At 53.4% G+C, this 23,086-nt stretch overlaps 1 protein-coding gene across 1 annotated transcript in view; it reads left to right on the plus strand.

The window, feature by feature from the left end:
* LOC115649476 (L-gulonolactone oxidase-like) overlaps nt 1–22,232 on the plus strand; it is a 35,154-nt gene extending 12,922 nt beyond the window's left edge. The window contains exons 6-12 of the mRNA XM_030558408.1: nt 6,426–6,611; nt 13,162–13,269; nt 13,857–13,933; nt 16,310–16,459; nt 19,408–19,572; nt 20,670–20,760; nt 21,876–22,232. Coding sequence (XP_030414268.1) covers nt 6,426–6,611; nt 13,162–13,269; nt 13,857–13,933; nt 16,310–16,459; nt 19,408–19,572; nt 20,670–20,760; nt 21,876–22,004 — 906 coding nt within the window. The 3' untranslated portion in view covers nt 22,005–22,232. The remainder of the gene's footprint in view (nt 1–6,425; nt 6,612–13,161; nt 13,270–13,856; nt 13,934–16,309; nt 16,460–19,407; nt 19,573–20,669; nt 20,761–21,875) is intronic.
* The last annotated feature ends 854 nt before the right edge of the window (nt 22,233–23,086 follow it).

Here is a 23,086-nt window from a genome sequence, read left to right on the forward strand (position 1 = left end):
TTTTCCATCACTGACGTCTAGAGCAGCTGGAGGAAATGAACTGATGTTTCTGGAGCCCGTAAGAGTCAAAGGAGTGAAAATGGCTGTTTCTTTTCACCTCTTTTACTGTTCTTCTCTCTCTCTTCCTTCCCCTGGCTCCCCAGAGCACCCCCTCTCGTGGTAGAAAAGAAACAGGACTCAGTTTTACTGAAGATAAAGGGAATGCTCTATGGGGGCTGCTGCTGGACACAGACAGACCCTGTGGTTCTCTATGGCCCTTTAGCTTCCGCACGCTGTGTTGCCTGGTGTCACCAAACAGGGTCTCTTTCAGTCCTGGCCTGGACTCGGTAGCCATGAAAGGGACTACTAACTACATTACACTATCCCTGCTGATCTGTGCTGAGTAACCCACATGACATCCCCAGGACATGCTCTGCTAAGGATCAGGCACTGCGGGGCAGGGTCAAAGATCCAGGACCCAGTCCTGCAAACCCTTTGTAGGACTTCACAGAAAGCAGCAAGAGCCCCTCTGCTTGGGAGGCACACAGGCTCAGGTCCCTGACTACGACATCATTAATATCTCAGAGTGATGCTGCCACCGTTAGATCCTAGCTGCAGAGTTAGCTCCAGAGCAGACTTACCCGGCTTTCATCTGTCTGACAAATTCATACAAAATCGGGGCATTAAGAAATGATAAACGTGCAGGAATAGAGGAGTGGAATGAATGGGGCGCAGGGTGGCTGGAGGCTCAATATATAGCCACGCAGCTGCTGCCTCTCAAGAACAGACATCCCCGAGAATTCACAAGCACCTGTCAAAAATTCCATAAAGTTCCCGAAAGGCACATCCTAGCAAGCAACAGTAAATCAGCCTGTTACAACACAGTAAGCGGCAAGGCAAGTCTACCCGGTGAATTAGTGCAACCACAGGACCAGGCTCCTGCCTGTTGGGGGTAGGTTGGCTGAGGTTCACCCGTGCCCAAGGTACCAGGAATTTGAGTCTGGGAGATATTTATTTCAGTGCTTATATGGCCCTCACTGCCATAATTATCTGACTGCCAAATTTCAAGTCCCCGCTCCTAAGCATGGGCGTGCTAGAGCTTTTCAAAGAAATGCTCATTAGAATGTTTTAACACGGGCAAAACAAGTTATTTTTCCCTAGTGTCAGTCTTGGAAATGGCTGAACAGTTTTGACTTAAATTTTCCAAGAAAATTCACCCTGCAGCAGCATGTCAAATTTCCACCCAATGGGATGAAGTTTGGCCCAGCAACTGAAAACAGGGTCTTATAATGGGAAGTGTTGAGCAAGCTGAATTACTGGCCATGCTGCTCGACCACCTATAATATTATAATATTTCTGAGCTCCTTACAAAACAGTGCTTCCAGGGCTAGATCACAGCTACAGAGTTAGATACAGAACGCTCAAATGGTTCGTTGTGCATAAGGAAAGGCTCTGTGTCCCAAGGTCAAGCCACTAAGAACATACGAGTTGCCAGACTGGGTCAGAGCATGGTCCATCGTGCCCAGTATCCTGTCTCTAACAGTGACTCGTACTAGAGCTCCATGGGGAATGTACAGAACAGGGTGACCCTAAACCTCTGACTGCCAGAAGCTGGGTCTGGACGACGGGATGAATCACTTGATAAATTGCCCTGTTCTTTTCATTCCCTTTGAAGCACCTGGCATTGGTCACTGTCGGAAGGCAGGATACTGGGCTAAATGAACCATTGGTCTGACCCAAAATAAATAATAATTGGAGATATACCTATCTCCTAGAACTGGAAGGGACATTGAATCCAGCCCCTGCCTTCACTAGCAGGACCAGTTTTTGCCCCAGATCCCTAAGTGGCTCTCTCAAAGATTGAACTTAAAGCTCTGGGTTTAGCAGGCCAATGCTCAAACCACTGAGCTATCCCTCCCCCTGTATGGCTGTTCGTATATTCTTAACACAATTATGGAGTTATCCACCACTGTCTTCCACTCCCAGATCGTAGAGGTTGAGGGTCATCTTGAGCATAGTGTTGCATCCCTGACTATCTTGGCTAATAGCCGTTGATGGACCTGTCCTTCAGGAACTTATCCTGATCTCTTTTGAACCCTGTTATACTTCGGGCCATCACAACATCCCATGGCAATGAGCTCCACAGGCTAGTTGTGTGGAAAAGTGCTTCCCCAGCTTGTATTAAACCTGCTGCCTGTTCATTTCCTCAGTGACCCCAGATATTTTTATTGTGGGAAAGGTAAATATTATCTATTCCCTTTTTCCACACTGTTCATGATTTTATAGGCCTCGATCATACCCTCCCTTAGTTGTCTCTTTTCTAAGATGAACAGTCCTAATCTTTTTAGTCTCTCCTCATCTGGAAGCTGTTCCTTACCCTGATCATCTTTGTTGCCCTTCTCTGAACCTTTTTCAGTTCCACGGTATCCTTTTTGAAATGTGGCAACCAGACCTGGAGACCATATTCAGGGTGTGGGCACACTATGGATTTATATAGTGGCACTGTGGTATTTTCTATCCCTTTTCTAATGATTACTAACATACTGATAGTCTTTGGGATTGCTGCAGCACGAATGGAAGTTTTCATAGAATTATCCATGGTGACTCCAAGATCTCTTTCTTGGGCTAATTTAGACCCCATCATTTTATATGTATAATTGGGATTATTTTTTCCAGTGTGCATTACTCTGCACTTACCAGGGTTGAATTTCATCTGCCATTTTGTTGCCCAGTCACCCAGTTTTGTAAGATCCCTTTGCAACTCTTCGCAGTCTGCTTTGGACTTAACTCTCTCGCATTGCTGTTGTATCGTCTGCAAGCTGTGCCACTACCCCCTTTTCCAGATCATTAGTGAATACATTGAACAGCGCAAGTCCCAGTACAGATCCTTGAGTGACCCCACTGGTCACCTCCCTCCATTGTGAGCTCCAGTCCACCTGCAGTGTAAGAGCTACGGGCTCTATAAAGAGGACGAGGACAATTTGAGCAGCAGTTATATTCGGGGCGCATGGACAGAGACCCTGGAGCAATAGAACTTGGGTTCTGTAGCTTTCTAGATGATCAGCCGATCTCTTTCAGGGATTTTCCTTTAGCTCAGTATTACAGTACAAACCTCTCTGAGCCCACAATGATACCTTGTTGTGGCCAGTAAATCTCCCCCTCCTGTACCTATTTTGTACCCTTTACTCTTCTTTTGAACACCACAAATCCCCCACCAAAAATCCCCCGTCCAGAGCCAGTTACAAGGGTTTCGCTCATATTGCCACACGGTGATGCTTTTACACCAGCAGGCTCAGAAATCAGATGTCGTTTTCCTGCAGGCAGGCAGGTGACAGAGTGGACATAAACAGCAGAGGAGAGAGGACAGACATGGTGCTTATGTTTTTAATTTGCAAATGCAGTTCCAAAATCAACTTGGCAACGCTATCTGCTGGAGAAAGGTGCCTTTCATATTCTGTCAGGGGGAAATTCACCCACAAGGCCTAGACAACTCTTCATTGTGCCAGAGCCTCCTGCTGGATGGTGAATTCCCCTCCCAGCCCCCCTGTCCTCAAAGCAGCAGCTGGCACTGCTGGGTCTAGGGGCCCTTCCGGAATGAAGTGTGCAAAGAATGTGCCATGTCCTTCTTCTCACAACACCAGGAGTAGAGGCAGTGTTGCCTAGTGGGTAGAGCACTGGACTGGGAGACTAGGGTTCAAATCCCAGTTCTGTCTTTGGCCTGCTGGGTGGCCTTGAGCAAGTCATGTCCCCTACCCATGCCTCAGTTTTCCAACCAGTAAAAAACTGGGGATAACAATGCTGACTCTCCCTTTGTCAAGTGCTTTGAGATCTCCTGCTGGAAGAGCTATGCAGCACAGTATTGGGCCAGTGATCTTATCTTTTCCCACAAGCTGGTGCCTGGAGGAGGGAAAACCGAGGTGCTGATGTTCCAAATGGTATTGCTGTCTCTGAGCTAGTGCATTCCAGCACTGCAGTGGTGGGGGACGAGGGGCTGTTGGAGATGCCATCTCACAGAAGGGTTACAAAATCCAAGGTCCTTACTGTAGTCATGGGGGATCCCAGAGCTTTTCCTCTTGGGATGGTGAGGCCCTAGTCAGATTCCAAATGATGCAGTTAAAAATCCTCCTGCAGGCTCAGCTGGATACAACAACTTGCTTCACTTCCTGTCCTAAAGCATCGGGCGGTGTTATTACAGAGCCTTCTATGCCACCTGTGCCTGCTCACCAATAGGCCGCGTGTTCTAGGGAATTCCCTGGCTGCACTGCCAGATCCGGCAGCTGTTCTATCTCACAAGGCCCCGCAAGGCAGGGCAGTGCTACGGAGAAATGGGGAAACCGAGGCACAGAAAGACTAAAGCGCAGCTCCTGAAAGGCCATGAGACACCTGGGACTTTGTTATATTAGGCCAAAGCCTCATTTCTACTTATTTCTTAGCTTAATGCTCCCATTGATTTCCATGCAAGTCAGGCACCTACGCACCTTTAAGGATCTGGGTTTAAGTGATTTGCTGAAGGTCATGCAGGGAATCTGTGGCAGAGCAGGGGAATCAAACCCCCGTGTCCCAAGTCCTACAGTAGCACCCTGGGCTATCCGTCCTCTCCCTGGCTGGAGTGATCCCTGTGTGTGTAATTACAACCAGAGAGACAGCAAGCACTCTTACTAGTCATACTGCAGCAGTGCCTAGAACACAGGGTCTCAAAGGGAGGGGGACCAGACATCTCATTTTTAAAGAGACAGTCCCTTATTTAAGCCCTCCTGCAGGTGTCCCAACTTTTTCTTTAAAACGGGCAAACTGTCCCATATTTTCCTCTTTCCCCCATCAGTAATGGTGGGTCCTGCTGCTGGCAGGATGTCTGCTCCCCAGCCTCATGCCCACCAGCGGTGAGTGGAGGGGGTCCAGTCGCTGATGATGGGGGTGGGTGTACAAGGCTGGTGGCAGGACAAAGATGCAGTGCATGGAGCTGGTCGCTCCCTCTGCTGGTCCATCAGCGCAGCCCCCGCTGTGCCAGCTCTCAGCCAGCAGGGCCCTGCCCCCCCATCCTGTTTCCGGCCAGTGTTAGCTGTGCGCTGTGAGCTGTGGAGGCTGGTGTGTGCGGGCAGGCGCCAGGTGGTGGCTGGTTACGTGTCGCCTCTGCTGCCCACCCATCGGCCCTTTATGTGCTCACCTCTCGCTGTCCCCTCCCTGCTGTGCCCCTACATCCCCACTGCTCCTCCATATGCCCCCCGCCCCTCTGGCAGGGCACATCCCACTCCCAGCGCTGTGCGGAGAACCAGCCCCTGATCAGAGTGCTCAGCTCATCAGCAGCCTGGCCTGCAAGCTCCTTCCTTCCCCCACTGCCTCCGGCTGGGCCGGTGCCCCGGGAAAGCCCAAGCCTCTCTGCCCCTCAGCTCAGCTCTGGAGTGGAGGGGGGAAAGCAATTTCCAGCCTGTTTGCCCCCTGACCCTGCAGGCTCCACAGCCGCCCTCCAGGCAGGGGCTTAGAACCATCTTCACTCACACCCCCTGCCCTGGGTCCTGCCCGCAGGGAGCATGGAGCTGCTCCATCCCCAAGGCATCCTCTCTGCTGAGCCACTTCTGTGGCCAGTTCGCTGAAGTCCCTGCAGTCAGGTTCCCTGGGCCCTGGTGCACAATGCATCCTTGGGGCTTAACCCCTTGCTGCCCACACTGTAGCTGGAGGACAGGAGGCGGCTGCATGATGTCGGTTGCCAGCAGCAGCCTGGCGGAAGACATGAGCTCTGCAAAGACACGGGCCAGGTCATCCCTCTCTCCCATCCCCTGTGGCTGGAAGTAGCTCCCGTCTCTTCCCTCCTGCATAGTGCCGAAAGGCTGCTGCTGGCCACGTTCTGGCGTGAACCCTGGCAGAAATCTAGGGGGGAGGTGTTGACTCTGCACGCCCCCCCCCACGTGTGATCTTAGGAAGATGTGGTGCCAGGTACCAGGAGAGGCGGGTCCGTCCCAGGGTCCCAGCCAGGCATGGAGGGCAGAGCACTGGGCAGGGTGGGGAGGGGATTATACAAATAATTTTACCAGGTGCCCTCTATGCAGCACAGGGATATATTGTCACCCTCCTCAAAGGGCTCCCAGCTCCCACTGATTGCAGGGATTTGAGGATTTGGACCCAGGAGCCTCAGGCATGAACCTCCTCCCCTCACCATCGGCGCCAGGCGCTTTGCAAGCACCGATCAAAGGGAATAGCCCTGCCCCAGAGAGCTTCCGATCACAGTATGAGACAAGAGACAGCCAACAGGTGTAGACAGAGGGGGGAGCGCAAGGGAACTCAAAGAGATGCTTGGGCAGCAGTGCCTGACGGCTGTCAAGGAGAGGGGAGGCGTGGCAGCTATAGCAAAGGCTGGGGTGGCTCCATAGCCCTGCCAGCCATTCCCCACTGGGCGATCCTCGCTCAGCCTCTGTGGCTGGGAACGCCACGGCATTGTCTCTCCCCGACAGGTGGTGGCGCTAACACTGCTGACAGCTTCGGGGGAGATCCTGGAGTGCTCTGAGTCCATCAACGCTGAAATCTTCCAGGCCGCTCGCCTGCATCTTGGCTGCCTGGGCGTGGTCCTGACCATCACCTTCCAGTGCGTCCCGGAGTTCTACCTGCTGGAGACCACCTTCCCCTCCACCCTCCAGGAGGTACCGTAATGTCCACAATAGAAGCGGGAGGACAAAACGATAGGCCCTCTCTTAAGCGGCCTCTGTGGTAGGTGAAATGCCGTGCATGGCAAGACAAGCTGTTCTGGCCCAGGTTGGACGGGGAGCGACTGCAGTCAGTTAAGTAATATCCCCCACTTTCACTACAACCCTCCCCCATGCATTTATGATGCAACCCAGCATGGGAACAGATTTATCTTTAAAAATGGGAGACTTTCACGCCAACCATTGAGTGACCGATGGGGAGTCTCATTTCTCTGGAAATGAAGTTTTAATTTCCCGAGTGGGTGCATGGGGGTAAGGCAAAGTCAGGTCTGCAGCAGCCGGTGTTTGCAGGCATGTGCACCTGGCACTCAGCACCTGCCCTGCACAGGGTCCAGCCCACAGTTTGTTCCAAAATCTGCTGGGCCTATCTGGGGCAGAGTTGCAAGGAAGGCATGTCAAGAAGAGGCAATGATTGTGTTATGGGGCGGGGTGGTTATGGGATTGTTTTCCTGGTGCGTTTGCCCATGCAATGCTATAGGGTTCTCTCTACTCAGCAGCCAAGGAAACCGTCCATAGGGCTTAAGCCATCAGGGTCTCTCCTGAAGACAGGCCATGTTAGTGGGTGAGTTCTATTGTCACAACATGGGCGTGAGACAATGGGTCTCATAGCGTGTCATGGGTAATCCTGCTCTACAGGGTCTGCTTCCAGATGCAAAGGGGGTAGCTCAGGATCAATGGAAACTGCTCATTAGAGTTGCCAGGCAGATGTGCATCGTTAGTACTGTGCTTATATCTCTGTGCACTCTGGTGGGTGGCACTAGAAAAGTGCCTTTGCAGTGCAGATGATGCAGCACAATGTCACTCTCTGAATCCAGGGGTACCACACACACCACTTCTTCCAGAGAGCCCACGGGACTGACTGCAGAGCTCACCTGCCAGATCTCAGGCAAAGGAGGTGGCACACCAATCTCAGGAGTGAATTTGGGAAAGATCACTGGGAGTTGTTTAAGAAAACTTTGCTAGATACCTCAAAAGCCACAACTGAGGAAGGAGACCATATTGATTAAAAATCAACCTGGTTTGTGGGAGAGGTGAAAGCAGTGATAAATTATATATGAACCAAATGGAACAAAGGTGAAGCTGATGGCAATGAATGTAAATCAGAAGCTAAGAAATGTTGAAAATTGATCACGGAATCAAAGGGACACCAGGAGAAATTGATGGTTACGGACGATAGAAAGGAGGTTTTGAACATATTAGGAACAAAAGGAATTCTGACAGTGGTATCAGACCATTAATAGGTGGAAATGGAATAATTATCAATAGTAATACAGAAAAGGCAGTAAATATTTCTATTCTGTATCTGGGGGAAAATTATGATGTTGTCATAGCTAAGGCTACATTTTAGTCATGAGTATTTTTAGTAAAAGTCATGGATAGGTCTCGGGCCATAAACAAAAACTCACGGCCTGTGACCTGTCCATGACTTGTACTATACCCCTGACTAAACCTTGAGCGTGTTGCGGGTGCTGGGGGAATCTGTGACCTCCATGAAAAACTCACAGCCTTAGTCATAGCATATGGTGATTCTCTTTCCATTCCACTGGTATCTTTGGAGGATGTTATATAGCAGCTACTGAAGTTAGAGATTGTTAAATCAGCAGCTCTAGATAACTTGCAAGAGTTGTAAAAGAGCTGGCTGAGGAGCTCTCTGGACAGACAGTTGATTTCAATACATCCAGGACTGCTGGGACAGTTCCAGTAGACTGGAAGAAAGCTAAAGATCTGCCAGTATTTAAGCAGGGTGAACAGGAGATGACCTGGGTAACTATAGGCTGTCATTATACCATCGATTTGGGGCAAGATAATGGAGGGGCTGTTACGGGACTCGATTAATAAAGAATTTAAAGGAGGGTAATGTAATTAATGCCAATCAACATGGCTTTATGGAAAATGGAGCCTGTCAAACTAAGTTGATATCATTTCTTTTTTTTTTTGAGATTTCAAGTTTGGTTGATAAAGGGAGTAATGTGAATGTAAAATGTTGATGTCCCCCTTTGATCTCCTCTTTTCCAAACTGAATGTACCTAGTTCCTTCAGCGTTTGCTCATATGGTTTACATTCCACCCCTTAGATCATTTTGTTGTTTGTCTCTGGATCCTTTCCAGTGTCTCTCCATCCTTTCTATACATTGGGGACCAAAATTGGACACAGCTCTCCAGCTGAGGCCTGACCGGCACCGAGTAGAGCAGTACTATCACCACCCATGACTTGCATGTTATGCCTGTTAATGCAACCTAAAATTGCATTTACTTTTTTCCCCACTCTATTCCCAAATAGCTAGGCTATGGCCTGCATTAGTATCTATGCAAGAACGAGGTAGTCGTATCTGAACAGCTCACAGCCTCCCTGTGGCTATCCAATGATATTTAAGTGCCTAACTGCCTTGGAAGATCTGGGCCCAAGTGACGTGCCTACGGTCTCAGAAAGTCTGTGGCAAAGCAAGGAATTGAATCCAGGTCTCCCAAGTCCCAGGCTAACTCCCTGTCTTGATAGAAACGCCCTCCCTCATCTTGCTGAGGTCACATAACTTCCCATTGCCTCAGTTTCCCTGTCTGTGGAATGGGGAGAACACCAGGCTCTCAGGATTAATCAGTGAGTGTGTGAAGATGGAAATCACCATATCAATATCAATACCCATATCGACCTTGTGGGCTTTTTGCCCAGGCCCTGTAGTTCCCCCATTTCCAGAGCCCCGCGCTTTCTTGTTGGTTGACTCAATGAGGTGGAAGAGAATAGCAAGAGAGCAGGTGCTTTTAAGAGGAGTACAGGGGCTGTTCGGAGATGATTCATGGTTTGGTCAGACCCGCCTGCTTTCTCACGTCATGCTCTGACCTCAGGTTTCTCTTTAGCCCCAGCTACCCTGATGACACTCTGGGCCATTGGTTACACCCTTGGGGTGGGGCACATTGGCAGTGCACAGCTTTCCATCACAGCTCCGTTACTCTGCTAAGACAAGTGCTCCCGGGGGAGGGGGCTGTTTGGCAGCCAGGCAGTGCTTCCCCGCACCTCCTGGAGATAGAGCACACAGCCAAACAGCTACACAGACGGGGCTGATGCCAGCTGGAGCTCCAATCAGCAGAACCCTTCTGCTATCGAGGGAAACATGGCCATTTGCACCAGCTGAGGATGTGACCCTGGGTGTTAAGGCCCCCACAGCACCTAGCGAGTCTTGTCCACCTGTGTGAAACTAAGTAGCTTTAGGCCTGGCCAGTACTTGGATGGGAGACCTGTCAGATGTGGTAGGTGATGATGAGCAGTGTTGTGCTGCTGTCTGTCAGATGGGATCTGAGGGCCATGACCCTGGCCAATGGGGATCACTGATGGTCCCAGGATTGAGGAGCATTTTATGGGCGGGGAGTTGGATTTGCAGGGGCATAGGGGAAATGGATCTCCTGTTATTGGCAGGGCCGAAGGTGCCGACATTTGGGGAGGGGGTAGTTCTCTACCCCAGCAGCCCCCGATAGCAGCCAGCTGTCTCCCCGCCACACCCTGCCACAACATGGCAGCTGAGCATGCTCACTGCTTCAGCTGTCACCACAGCCCTGCCTCCCCGCCCCCCAGCCATCAACAACCCTCCCCTCACGTTCCTCCCCCTTGGCCCTCTCCCATCGGCTTTGGCCCTCTCAGCTCTACTGTGGCTGTTCTCACCACACCTCCCATGGCTTCCTGCCCACCCTCCTCCCCAGCCTCTGGGCTGCTGTGGTCATGGCCAGTCACACTGTCCTCAGAAGTGTGCCCTGCCTTGGCGTCCCCGGCTCGTTCCCCGGTCCAGCCTCCTGCCTCTCTGGTTTGAGTCCAAGCCCCCTGCCGTCCACACACAAATCAGGCTGACTCTGGTCAGCAAATACTCACGACTCAGACCCTAGGACCCTGCTGGGGGTTGGGTCAGAGCCCGTCTGGCTGAGATTCTGCTCCAAGCCTGTCATTTTGCGGTGTGGGACTCATTAGCAGGGCTGAGACCTGGGTCCAGCAGCTGGTAACCAAAGTTTACTATGTAGTTTGAATGCTGAAGTACAGGCTTGGAAACACCCAGTCTCCAAGCTTGGGTTGCCATGCAGTGTAGATGCACCCTTTGTGTGTGTGACCTGAATAACCTATTGATACCAGTGCCTCAATTCTCTTATTGATCGGACACCAGAGAACTCAGGCCTGGTGTATACATACAGTACGATGGGGGCTGATTTAGCTACAACTAATCAGGAAAGAGATCTTGGCGTCATCGTGGATAGTTCTCTGAAGACATCCACGCAGTGTGCAGCGGCAGTCAAAAAAGCGAACAGGATGTTAGGAATCATTAAAAAAGGAGATAGAAAATAAGATGGAGAATATCGTATTGCCCTTATATAAATCCACAGTAAGCCCACATCTCGAATACTGTGTACAGATGTGGTCTCCTCATCTCAAAAAAGATATACTGGCACTAGAAAAGGTTCAGAGAAGGGAACGAAAATGATCAGGGGGTTGGAGAGGGTCCCATATGAGGAAAGATTAAAGAGGCTAGGACTCTTCAGTTTGGAAAAGAGGAGACTAAGGGAGGATATGATAGAGGTTTATAAAATCATGAGTGGTGTGGAGAAAGTGGATAAGGAAAAGTTATTTACTTGTTCCCATAATATAAGAACTAGGGGTCACCAAATGAAATTAATAGGCAGCAGGTTTAAACAAATAAAAGGAAGTTCTTCTTCACCAAGCACACACTCAACTTGTGGAACTCCTTGCCTGAGGAGGCTGTGAAGGCTAGGACTATAATAGGGTTTAAAAGAGAACTGGATAAATTCATGGTGGTTAAGTCCATAAATGGCTATTAGCCAGGATGGGTGAGGAATGGTGTCCCTAGCCTCTGTTTGTCAGAGGATGGAGATGGATGGCAGGAGAGAGATCACTTGATCATTGCCTGTTAGGTTCACTCCCTCTGGGGCACCTGGCATTGGCCATTGTCGGCAGACAGGACAGTGGGCTGGATGGACCCTTGGTCTGACCCAGTGTGGCCTTTCTTATGCCTACATGAGGAAATTAGGACAGTGTAACCATGTCACTCAGGGGGGTGAAAAAAACCACCTGCCTGAGCAATGCAGCTAAATCAACCCGACCCGCAGTGTAGACAGTATGAGGCCCCCTGACAGCGCCCCCATGCAGCTCCCACGGAAGGGGGACTAGAAGTTCCTTTGCATGATGACCCTTGTAACAATGGTCTGGTCCATCCTGGCTGCACAGGCTGGTCCTATAGCCGCTTGGCCAGGCGGCTGCAGACCACCCTAGCCTTTGCTCTGATCACAAGCACCCTGTTGGGGGCTCTGAGCTCCCCAGGGCATGGGTCTGGTGGGTGGGGCAGGTCTGTTATTTAATATAGTTATTATCTCCATCACAAAGTGCCCTTGCATCTGGCTTCCCCACCCACACCCCCCAACTGCCAGGCCCCTGATCTGTCCCAAGTGCTGAGCTCTGAGCACCAGGACAAGATACCCACCATCAGGGAGCGGTTCCCCAGGGCCAGTGAAGCAGCTCTTGGCTGTCTGCTGCCTCTAACATATCGGCTAATGTGCCACTGCCCTCTACGGGATGCAATCGGAACTGCTCGACTTGGTGCCATAGACCCCAGACTATAACCAACAACTGGAGATTCTCCTTTAGCGTACGTTGAAGAGACCTGGAATTTTTGGAGCCGAATGTCTGAATTCCATGTAAGCTGTTATCGCGAATTCCCTAGTGGCTTATAATCTAGGCGCCAGTGCAGCTGGGGCTTGGGGCATTTTTACCACCAGTTTATCTAGACGTGCTGTGAGTCTGGTTAGGTAACACAGAGGGGGAAACCAGAGTGAGAGTGAATTACAGGCAGTGCACTTACTAGTGTTACAGTCGTGCCAGAGGATCAGGGGCACAAAACTGTCTCTGCCCTCAAAGAGTGTACAAACAGTAGTGGATGGGCTCCATGCAGTTCCTGGAAACGCCTGCCAGGCCACTCTCCAAACTCCTTGGTGCTTGAGAGCTGATCTCCAGAATGTCAGAGGAGAAAGGATCATGTAACTCTTCTGTTCCCATGATCATTACTCACTGTCCCTTAAGTCGTAGCCTTTGATAATAAACTTGTGTTTCTGTTCACTGTCAGTTTATCTCAGTGCTGTGACGCTCTCAGTGAGCTGGTCCTGAGTTGAATCAGGCAAGCTGGGGTGCACTGTTCCTTTGGGGACAGCAGACTGGTATTGCTGTGAGTTTTCAGTGGAGAAGGGGTTGGACGCATCAGATGAACACGTCAAAAGGCCTCGGGGACTGTGGTGCTCCTATTGTTACCCAGCCTGGGCAGAGAAAGAAGTTCAGCCTCTGAGCCTGAGATCTGGCCTCAAGCCCCCACTCTGCCAAACCCCCTGTGTGACCCTAATCCCACCGCTTTCAGATCTGTGCAATGGGGAGGAAACCCACGTCCTTCGGGTGGGATCCCATCACTGCCTCCTGCCCATTCACTGCATTCTTTCTGTACCCCACGCAGGTGCTCGACAACCTCGACAGCCACCTGCGGCGATCGGAATATTTCCGCTTCCTGTGGTTCCCCCACAGCGAGAACGTCAGCGTCATCTATCAGGATCATACCAACAAGGTACAGCCCAGCCCTTCCACCCTGCCCCAGGGTGGGCGAGGATGGACACACACACTGGCAGCAATGAAAAAACAGATCAGGCACCGTTTGAGATACAATGCCAGGCCCTGGCATTGAGGAAACCACCATGCCAGTGGGACAGCCAGGCTCGGGGTCTTCTGCTAGTCTCCTCTCCTGGGGCTGGGATCTCCTCCCCTTTGACAAACTGAAGAGGGCCCTTCCCAGCCAACGCTTGGGTTGGAGTCTCCCAATGTCCTTGAAGAAATGGGGTGATGAGTCAGTGGCATTCCAAGCTGCTCCCGTTGGGGGTGCTGTGCTCCCAGGGTGCCCTCCTATGGCCGAGAGGGGTGACTGAGCCCCATGTCACTTGTACCCAAGACCCCATGATGCCTTGCACAAGAGTATGACCCCCCCAATTCCTGGCCAGATTTGAGCAGGGGCAGTTCCGTTTTGCCACCTTCGTTCCCTAGCGTCCATTTTACGCTCTCTGCCGTCAGTGTGAATGTCCTGGAGAGAGAGACAAAGGGCTGCCAGTCTCCTGCTGCCTGGGAAATCTCTGATCAGACCCTTCCTGTGATACCTTTCAGCCTCCTTCATCCTCTGCCAGCTGGTTTTGGGACTACGCCGTCGGATACTATCTGCTGGAGTTTCTGCTCTGGATCAGGTAGGGATGGATTCTTGTAGTGTTTTGGTGTGGCGTCCTGTTGTGGGTATGGCTGTTAAGGAGTCCACTTGGGATATGCTGACACAACACGCCAGGCTGCTGAGGATTTACGTTTTATTCCCTGCGTCCACAGAATAAATCTAGTACTAGGAGAAGCGGCAACCAGCTGTTCCACCTGAATTAGGTCAGGGCACCTGATCTGGGGTTGAAGGAACTTGACTTAGAGTCTGGAACTGCCTGGGTTTTAGTCCTGGCTCTGCTGCTGACCTGGGAAATCACCCCCACACACACACTTTTAGTGCCTCTGTTTCCCCGTGAAATGAGGGTAGTGGCTGGGTTTGGGACACAGAGGGTTGAGGATTAGTTTTTTTGTGATCTAAAGCATCATATACATGCTCAGTATTGTTAGAAACTGGTGGCACTGTCCCTTTAAATAGCCAGGAATTAACAATGTTCTGCGTAAGCTAGGGGATTCCAAACGGTTGCCCATAGGACGCTTGCTGGCTGGTGGCATGGTGCTGGCGGCTCCTCCTCCTCCTTTCCAGCCGCTCCGTCACTTCTTAATGTGACTCTTTTGATGTCACGCTCTTCCAAGATTGGGTGGGGCCATGGGGAGGGAGAATGGGAGGAGGACACTTCCTACGATGATGTGCCCCCTGCTTTGAGGAGGTTTGAGCCCCACTGGCTGGAGCCAGTCCCCACCCTGCAGGGAGCTGGAAATGTGAGGGCCAGAAAGATAATGGTTGAATTCAGGGGAGGGAGGATGGCTGGGACTGGCCTGGCAAGGATGGAAAGTGTAACATGATATAAAATCACCACCAGGCGATAATAAACTCTCCAGACACCCATTGTCAGAACAAGGCGGAACCTTCCCTCACTTCCTAGCTACATCCCTGCGCATCCATTTCCAGACGTGCAGAAAGCCCTGGGACTATTGTTAGAAACAAAAACACTCAGCGGTGTGTGTCAGTGAGTCTGTACCGCTGAGGGTGATTCTCCCTCAGCTTAGCCGGGCAAGAGGGGTTATGCTTTAGGAGCAGGAAGATCTGAGTTCTAGTCCTGATGTTACCACCAAGTAGCTAGTATACATTACATGGCAACAGCCCCAAATTCCCCCGGTAGCTGCAGCTTCAGGCAGTCCGTGTTGCACAGAGCTTGAGATCAAAACCAGTCAGATGTAAGTGGTACATACTGGAGGCGGAGGGAAGTGGTTTATGGCAGAGGAGTGTTCAGAGGCTGCACAGAAAAGAGTTTTTGCTCTGTTCTGGCTGAGCTAGAGCAGATCTGTTAGCAAGAGACACCCAGGCCTGAGTTAAAGACTCTGTGTGATGGAGAATCCACCATGTCCCTGGGTGAGCTGCCCCAGTGATTAATTACCCTTGCAGTTAATCCTGTGCATCCTATTTCTAGCCTGACTTTATCTCGCTTCAGCTCCCAGCCGTTCTGCCTTGATCTACCTTTGGCTAGATTACAAGAGCCCTACTCTGTGAAATCTCCTCCTCTGTAGGTACTAGGGGGGTTAGGAACCCTCTAGGGCACTGTCACTGCAGCCTGTCTGGAAGACCTACAGAAACACTGAGGCCAGCATGTTGTAACAGAGCAAGCTCATGGAATTGCTCCTTTAGCACACTTGGTAGCAGGTCTGTAATCAGGATCTAAAGGTCCCACGTTCAAACCCCAGCATTGGGGGATTGTTAATATAAGAACCAGAGCTTGAGGGGACTGAGAAGCAGAAGTTCGCAAAGCCCCACCATATAAAGAAATAACCTCTGCCCTGCAATACTTCTAAAAAATGATTATATCAATAACGCAAAAGGTGTGGGACAGTGTTTTCAGCATGATGTAGGGCGATGTAAATCCTCTTCCAAGCCCCAGCGCTGTCTGACTGCTCTGTGGTGCAGACACATGACGTGTGGGGTTTGGCCAGTAAGGGGGCATGCGGTGGCATTGCTCTGATTCTAAGGGAGGCGGCGGTGTGTCCGAGCGAGCTCTGGCCTCTCTGGCTCCCAGCAGTGCTCCGAGGCTGACGTCTCTGCTGGGGTGCAAGGGGGTGCAGCGCCTCAGGCTTGAGGTGTGACGGCAATGACTGAACAGTGCACTAGAGGCAGCTCAACCTCCTTCCTACCGCCCCAGTTGGCCTGCAGGTCCCCTGAGACAGCCCTGGCCTCCCTTTGTCTCCAGATAACCCCTTTCCCTCCTTACAAACTCGGGGCGGCTGATCGAGTGGTGCCTCCCATTGGGAGCTACTGAGGGGCTGGCTTGGCAGTCAGATCCACCCACCTCTTTGGGGAGCCCTGGCCCCTCGTCAGCTGTGGACCTGACACGTGCTCTCTGTGGTTCTGCCCCGGCCCTGATCTCTCTCTGTCTCCTCTGCAGCACGTTCCTGCCCGGCCTGGTGTGTTGGATCAATCGCTTCTTCTTCTGGCTCCTCTTCAAGGGCAAGGTGGAGCACGTCGACCTCAGCTACAAGATCTTCAACTACGAGTGCCGCTTCAGACAGCATGTCCAGGACTGGGCTATCCCCATGTAAGCAGCTCTGCGGAACCCCCCAGCACACCCAGACCGTGCAAGGGGCTGTACGGGGACTGCTGGCCGTGCAATGCAGCCCTGCATCTGTTCATGGCCCAGTCCTGCATGTGTATGCTAGCGAGAGAGGAGAGATTGCACGGTGCCTCTTTTCTTCCTGCTTCCCAGTCCCACTCAGGCAGGAGACAGGCTCGGGTAAGCTCCTTCCAGTGGTAGGCACTGACTCATCTGCTCAGCGACCGCTGGATGCCCCCAGAGTACCTGGATGTCCAGGCTGGTGGTTTGCAAGACAGCCAGACTCTGGGGTAGTCAGTAATCCCTTCCAGGATGGCTGGGCCCAGGCCAGGACTTATGGGGCACCACTGTGCTGTGATGCTGGCAGCAGAGACCCCCTTCTCTCCCCATGACAGAGCAGGTTGTTAGCCCAGTACGGCTTAGGGGTATGTGGGGGCAGGGATGGGATGCAGAGACCCACAGAATTTAGGCCTAGATCCTAACTCCCTGTGGCTTAACTCCCACGGAGGCCAATGGGAGTTAGGTGCCTAATACCCTTGGAGGGCGTGGGCCTAGGTTACTCCTCAAAGCAGGTTATGGCTTTCACACTCAGGTTTTGTTCCACTTTGGGACCAATCAGCATATTCCACACACCCCCACGTGGGTAACCCAGCCACCGGCGCACTGGGACCCAATCTGGTTCCTCCATTGGCATGTTCCTCTCAAACAGACACAGAAGGGTGAATTCGTCACCTCTTCAGAGCACACCGGGCACGAGGCGCTGAAACGCAGGGCCCCGCCGCTGGGGTTAAACCCCCCCGTGTGTATGTGTGTGGGGGGTGTTTCTCCAAACACATGCACAGAAACTCCGAGCAGCATCACTTCCCTGTTAGCCTGAGGGGCCGTCCTGCAGGGACCAGCTCTTCTGGTGGCGAGAGGCTGGAAGGTTGTTCTGGTCCCGGCTTAGCTCGCAGTATCTTCTCTTTGGTAAAGACCCAGAAATAAATCGCTCACGAAAAGGAGGGATTTCAATGCCAGCTAGAGTCAAGTGTAGTGCAGGCAGCAGTGAAAGCTTCCCCCTCTCAGCTCTGCCAGCGTGCTGCAGCCCCCCAGCTATTTCAGCCCTGCTCCCCCCAATTCCGTCAGCGTGCCGCAGCCCCCCAGCTATTTCAGCCCTGCTCCCCCCAATTCTGTCAGTGTGCCGCAGCCCCCCAGCTATTTCAGCCCTGCTCCCCCCAATTCTGTCAGCGTGCTGTAGCCCCCCTGCTATTCCAGCCCTGCTCCCCCCAATTCTGTCAGTGTGCTGCAGCCCCCCTGCTATTCCAGCCCTGCTCCCCCCAATTCTGTCAGCTTGCTGCAGGCCCCCAGCTATTCTAGCCCTGCTGCCCCGAATTCTGTCAGCATGCTGCAGCTCCCCAACTATTCCAGCCCTGCTCCCCACAATTCTATCAGTGTGCTGCAGCCCCCCAGCTCGTCTAGCCCTGCCCCCCCAATTCTGTCAGCATGCCGCAGCCCCCCAGCTATTTCAGCCCTGCTCCCCCCAATTCTGTCAGCATGCTGCAGCCCTCCTGCTATTCCAGCCCTGCTCCCCCCAATTCTATCAGCGTGCTGCAGCCCCCCGGCTATTCCAGCCCTGCTCTCCCCAATTCTATCAGTGTGCTGCAGCCCCCCAGCTAGTCTAGCCTTGCCCCCCCAATTTTGTCAGCTTGCTGCAGCCCCCCAGCTATTCTAGCCCTGCCCCCAATTCTGTCAGCATGCTGCAGCTCCCCAGCTATTCCAGCCCTGCTCCCCCCAATTCTGCCAGCATGCTGCAGCCCCCCAGCTATTCCAGCTCTGCTCCCGACAATTCTGTCAGAGTGCCGCAGCGCCCCAGTTATTCTAGCCCTGCCTCCCCAATTCTGTCAGTGTGCTGCAGCCCCCCAGCTATTCTAGCCCTGCCCCCCAATTCTGTCAGCGTGCCGCAGCCCCCCAGCTATTCCAGCCCTGCTCCCCCCAATTCTGTCAGCATGCCGCAGCCCTCCAGCTATTCCAGCCCTGCTCCCCCCAATTCTGTCAGCGTGCCGCAGCCCTCCAGCTATTCCAGCCCTGATCCGCCCAGCTCTGCCAGCATGCCGCAGCCCCCCAGCTATTCCAGCCCTGCCCCCCCAGCTCTGCCAGCGTGCCACAGCCCCAACCTGCAGCCCCCCAGCTATTCCAGCCCTGGCCCCCCAGCTCTGCCAGCGTGCTGCAGCCCCCCAGCTATTCCAACCCTGATCCCCCCAGCTCTGCCAATGCCCCTCAATCCTGATCCTCAACCTCCTGCCATCCCAGCACTGGGCTTCCTCCCAGCTCTGCCAGTTCCCGTCAATCCCGACCCACAGCCCCTTGTTATCCCAGCCCTGGGTATCCCACACACAGCTCTGCTGATCCCCTCAATCCCAACCCTCAGCCCGCTGCTATCCCAGCCCTGGGCTCCCACCCCCGCACCTCTGCCAATGCCCCCAAGCCCGACCCACATCCCCCTGCTATCCCAGCCCTGGGCTCCCCCCAGCTCTGCCAGTGCCCCTCAATCCCGACCCACAGCCCCCTGCTATCCCAGCCCTGGGCTCCCACCCACAGCTCCGCTGATGCCCCTCAATCCCGACCCACAACCCCCTGCTATCTCAGCCCTGGGCTCCAACCCCCACACCTCTGCCAATGCCCCTCAATTCCAACCCACAGCCCCCTGCTATCCCAGTCCTGGGCTCCCACCCACAGCTCTGCCAGTGCCCCCCTGCTATCCCAGCTCTGGGCACCCCACACATCTCTGCTGGGCCCCTCAGTCCCAACCCGCAGCCCCTGCCCTTCCAGCGCTAGGGGCAGATGTGGTCAGGCTCCGAACTCGCCCCGCTGTGGTTAAGGGCGGTTTGATGCCCAGCAGCGAGATGGTGGCTCCAGTGCTAACATGCACTCTGGGGCGGTTTGCACCTGGGCAGTGAGAAGACGAAGGAGGCCCTGCTGGAGCTGAAGACAGTGCTGGAGAACAACCCCAAAGTGGTGGCACACTACCCAGTGGAGGTGCGCTTTGCTCGGGGGGACGACATCTTGCTGAGTCCCTGTTTCCAGAGAGACAGCTGCTACATGAACATCATCATGTACAGGTAAAGCGGGGGCTGGGCTGGGAGGAACGGGGCTCTGGCTGTGGCAGGGCTGGGGGCTGCTGCACAAGCCACAGTTAACCTGGACTTTGGAAGCTGGTGTTACCAGACGTCAACGGCTCGGCCGATCCAGACCTCACTGCTCGTGCTCCACTCGGAGTTGGTGGGCGGCGACCCCAGAGTTCTCTTCCCCTGCTGCACAGGGGCAGAAAAACTGTCCAGTGGCTTGAGAATCCCGACGTATGTTCCCAGCTATGGGACCTTGGGCCGGTCAAGTCGCCTCCTTGTGCCTCAGTTTCCCCACGTCACATGGGGATTACAACATGGGCTGGTTCATGGGAATTTTAAGGGTTGAGTTGATTATTTACTCCCAGCTGGTTGGTTTGATCCCGAACATGAGATTGAAAGAGCTGTCGGGTCCTGTTCCACTGGGAATTCTTATCGTTACTTGTTAATTGTTCCTGTTGTGGGGATGTCTAGGGGCCCAGTCCTGGATGAGGACCCCATTGTGCTGGACAAACACAGGTCTGAAAATGGTCCTCAGCCCGTTCCCCGGGGCTCTGTCCTGTCTGATGTTAAATGTCCCAAGCGATGGGTCTCCAGCCCTCTCCCCAGGGGACACTGTACAGCACAGATCCATCCATCTCCCTCCCGGGAAGCTTTTCCTGCCATTCACCCCAGGTGCCCTTGGCTCAGTTTTAACCCAGGCTTAGGAGGCAGAGCGCATTTCTGGCCCATCTGGTCTGAGCTGGAGCAGAGTCTGTCACAGGCCCTACCCAGCGGGGGTTAGTCCTCGACCTCCCGTGGCAGCGGCTGCTGCTTCTAGCGCTGACAGTGCCGGGTTCACACCCCACTGCTGGCCCGAGTAGGGCTGGCCGCAGAACTCAAACTCCAGTAGGGTGCACGAGCATCCCCCAGTGGGGGAAATCCATAACCTCTGTGCAGGCGAGGGTAGCTCTGTCTATCCCCAATGGCCAGTCCGTGTAAGAGGCAAATGAGTCTGTGTCCCATACCCCCTTTGTCATCTTAATGCCAAAGAAACCCTCTGGGAAGAGGGACGGAGGCAGCTGCTAGCCACTGACTCTTCCCTGTGCCCTCAGACCCTATGGGAAGGACGTGCCCCGGCTGGACTACTGGCTCGCCTACGAGAGTATCATGAAGAAGGCTGGGGGGCGACCGCACTGGGCAAAGGTACCGCTGCAGCCTGGCCTGTGGGCTCAGGGAGGAATCAGAGCCCAGCTCTTTAACCCTGTGAACCAGACACTGACCCACACTCCAGGTTCTGTGGGTAATGAGGAGGGCGGCTGCTGGGGGTGGGAGGGTGGAGTGGGGCCTGCCTGGATGCTCACTGAGGCAGAGTCGTGATCTGGCTCAGCTGGGAACCCTCTGGTCTGTCTTCTCTGACATGCCCCATCTCCACTGATGCGGGTTCCTAGCCCCCTCACTCAGGGTGGGGTGGCATGAATTGGACGGGGGGCAGGGAAAGGCCTCATTAGATTCAAGGATGGGTGGTAGGTGAGGAGCCTCCTGGGGCAATGGGGCCGAGGAGAGAAGGGGGAAGGGGTGGCATAGCTCAGCTTTCAGTCTAGAACTCATGGATGAGCAAATTGGTCTCTTCAGACTTAGAGGGTCTGCCTACACTGCACACAGAGCCTGGGCTCTGGTTCAGGTTTGAGACCAAGTCCCTCTTCCGTCCACATATCAATCACTCTGAGTCAGGCCAACAAGCACTCAGAGCCTGGGCCCTAGGACCCTAGGGGGTGGGTCAGAGCCCAGGTCCTGCTGTGAGTCAGGTCCAACCCCTGCCATTGTGAAGTGGGGACCCAGGTCAAGCTGTGGACCTGAGTCAGAAGGTCTGTGTTGTGCAGTGTGGACGCATTAGCATGACTGGAAGACCCAGGCCCAGCAATTGTGAGCCCGGGTTTACCATGCAGTGTGGACTCTCAAGGCTGGACTTGGAAACGAGCCGCAGACCTGGCTTTACAAAACGGGGGATGTCCCTAAAGGTGTCTGAGGCAGGGGGGTTTCAGGGCAGGTTTCACTGTATGTGATAGTTCTGGCCACCCCTGGACGTCACAGACCTTCCATCTGTAAGAACCACACCACCCTGTGCTGCTCCTGTCCCGATGGAGCCAGCCTGTCCTGCTTGTAAAGCCTCTGGGGTCGGGACTCTGTTGCTGGGGTTGGCCCCAGGCTGTGTACGCGCTTGTGGAGCTCTCCAGACGAGCACACGGAAAGCTCAGGTCTGCCGCTGCTGTTCAGTGTTCGTGGGCGGAGGGTTCGCTGACATGGTCGCTTTCTCGTAGGCTCACACCTGTACCCGGAAGGACTTTGAGAAGATGTATCCCGGCTTCCGGAAGTTCTGCACCATCCGGGAGGAGCTGGATCCCACCGGCATGTTCCTGAACGTGTACCTGGAGAAGGTGTTTTATTGAGGGAGGACGGGACGCTGGAGCAGAGAAATGAAGCTTGCCAGTCCATCTCCCGTACTCTGTCCTTTAGAGGTGGGCAATGCTCCTTGTGAGACCTGCTCCTTCCATGATGTCCCCCAGATTAGAACCCAACCGCTATCTCTGGGCTTCTAGCACGTCCCGTCTCCATCTCTTAGGCTGGAAGCTCTTGAGTCAGGGACTGTCCACATTTAGTGTCCTGTACAGCTCCGAGCGCATTGTCAGAGAGAACACATCAATAAAGAACCATCAGTGAATGGAAACAGTCTGTAGGCTCTGTGCTGTCGGATCGTGTGCTGATTCAGGGGGGCTTTGCCAGGTGCCACTCCTGGAGAAAGTGCTGGTCAGGGCGTTACCCACATACCAGGAGTTCTGTGGATTCTGGCCCGGCTTTGAAAGGAGACAGATTTAGCTCCGTTATACAGGCGGCTGGTTCCGGTATCTAAGAGCCTGGTGGCCCCAGAGTCCAGGGTGTTCAGATCCAGACCCATCTCTAAGGACAAGGTCAGAGGTTCAAGTGTCAGGAGAAAATGGCCAGCGCTGGGGAGAGTGTGATAGTGAGTGTGCTGAAGCACAGGACCCAGAGATCTAGGGTCTGTTCCCAGCTTTGGCACAGACCCTCTGTGTGGCTTTGGGCAAGTGGCTTCATCTGTCTGTTCTCTAGCTGCAAAATTCCTTCCCCACCTCCCCAAGGGTCTGGGAGGCTCAGATCACTATTGACTGGGTAGCAGTTACAAAGCTGAGGTTCTGGGCGATGCAGAGTCTTAAGCATTGGGAGGGAAAGTGGTGGGTGCACATTTTTTCTCTGCATCTTATGGCAGGGATTCCTGTACCCCCTAAGGCTCTGCCACCGATCTGTGAGCCTCTCACCAGTCTATGAATGCAGCTTTCTAACAGTAAACTGGCAAGGGGCACCCAAAGCTGGCAGAGGCTGGTACATAGCAATTTAAACCACAAACCATAAGATAACTCATTGATATTGTAATGAACTGTCATGTGTGTGTGTTACTACTGGCTTCTGCTGGATGGATTGAGAACTGCCATACTGTGTGTCATAGGTCCTATAG

The sequence above is a fragment of the Gopherus evgoodei genome, chromosome 3 (assembly GCF_007399415.2).
Source record: "Gopherus evgoodei ecotype Sinaloan lineage chromosome 3, rGopEvg1_v1.p, whole genome shotgun sequence".
Lineage (NCBI taxonomy): Eukaryota > Metazoa > Chordata > Testudines > Testudinidae > Gopherus > Gopherus evgoodei.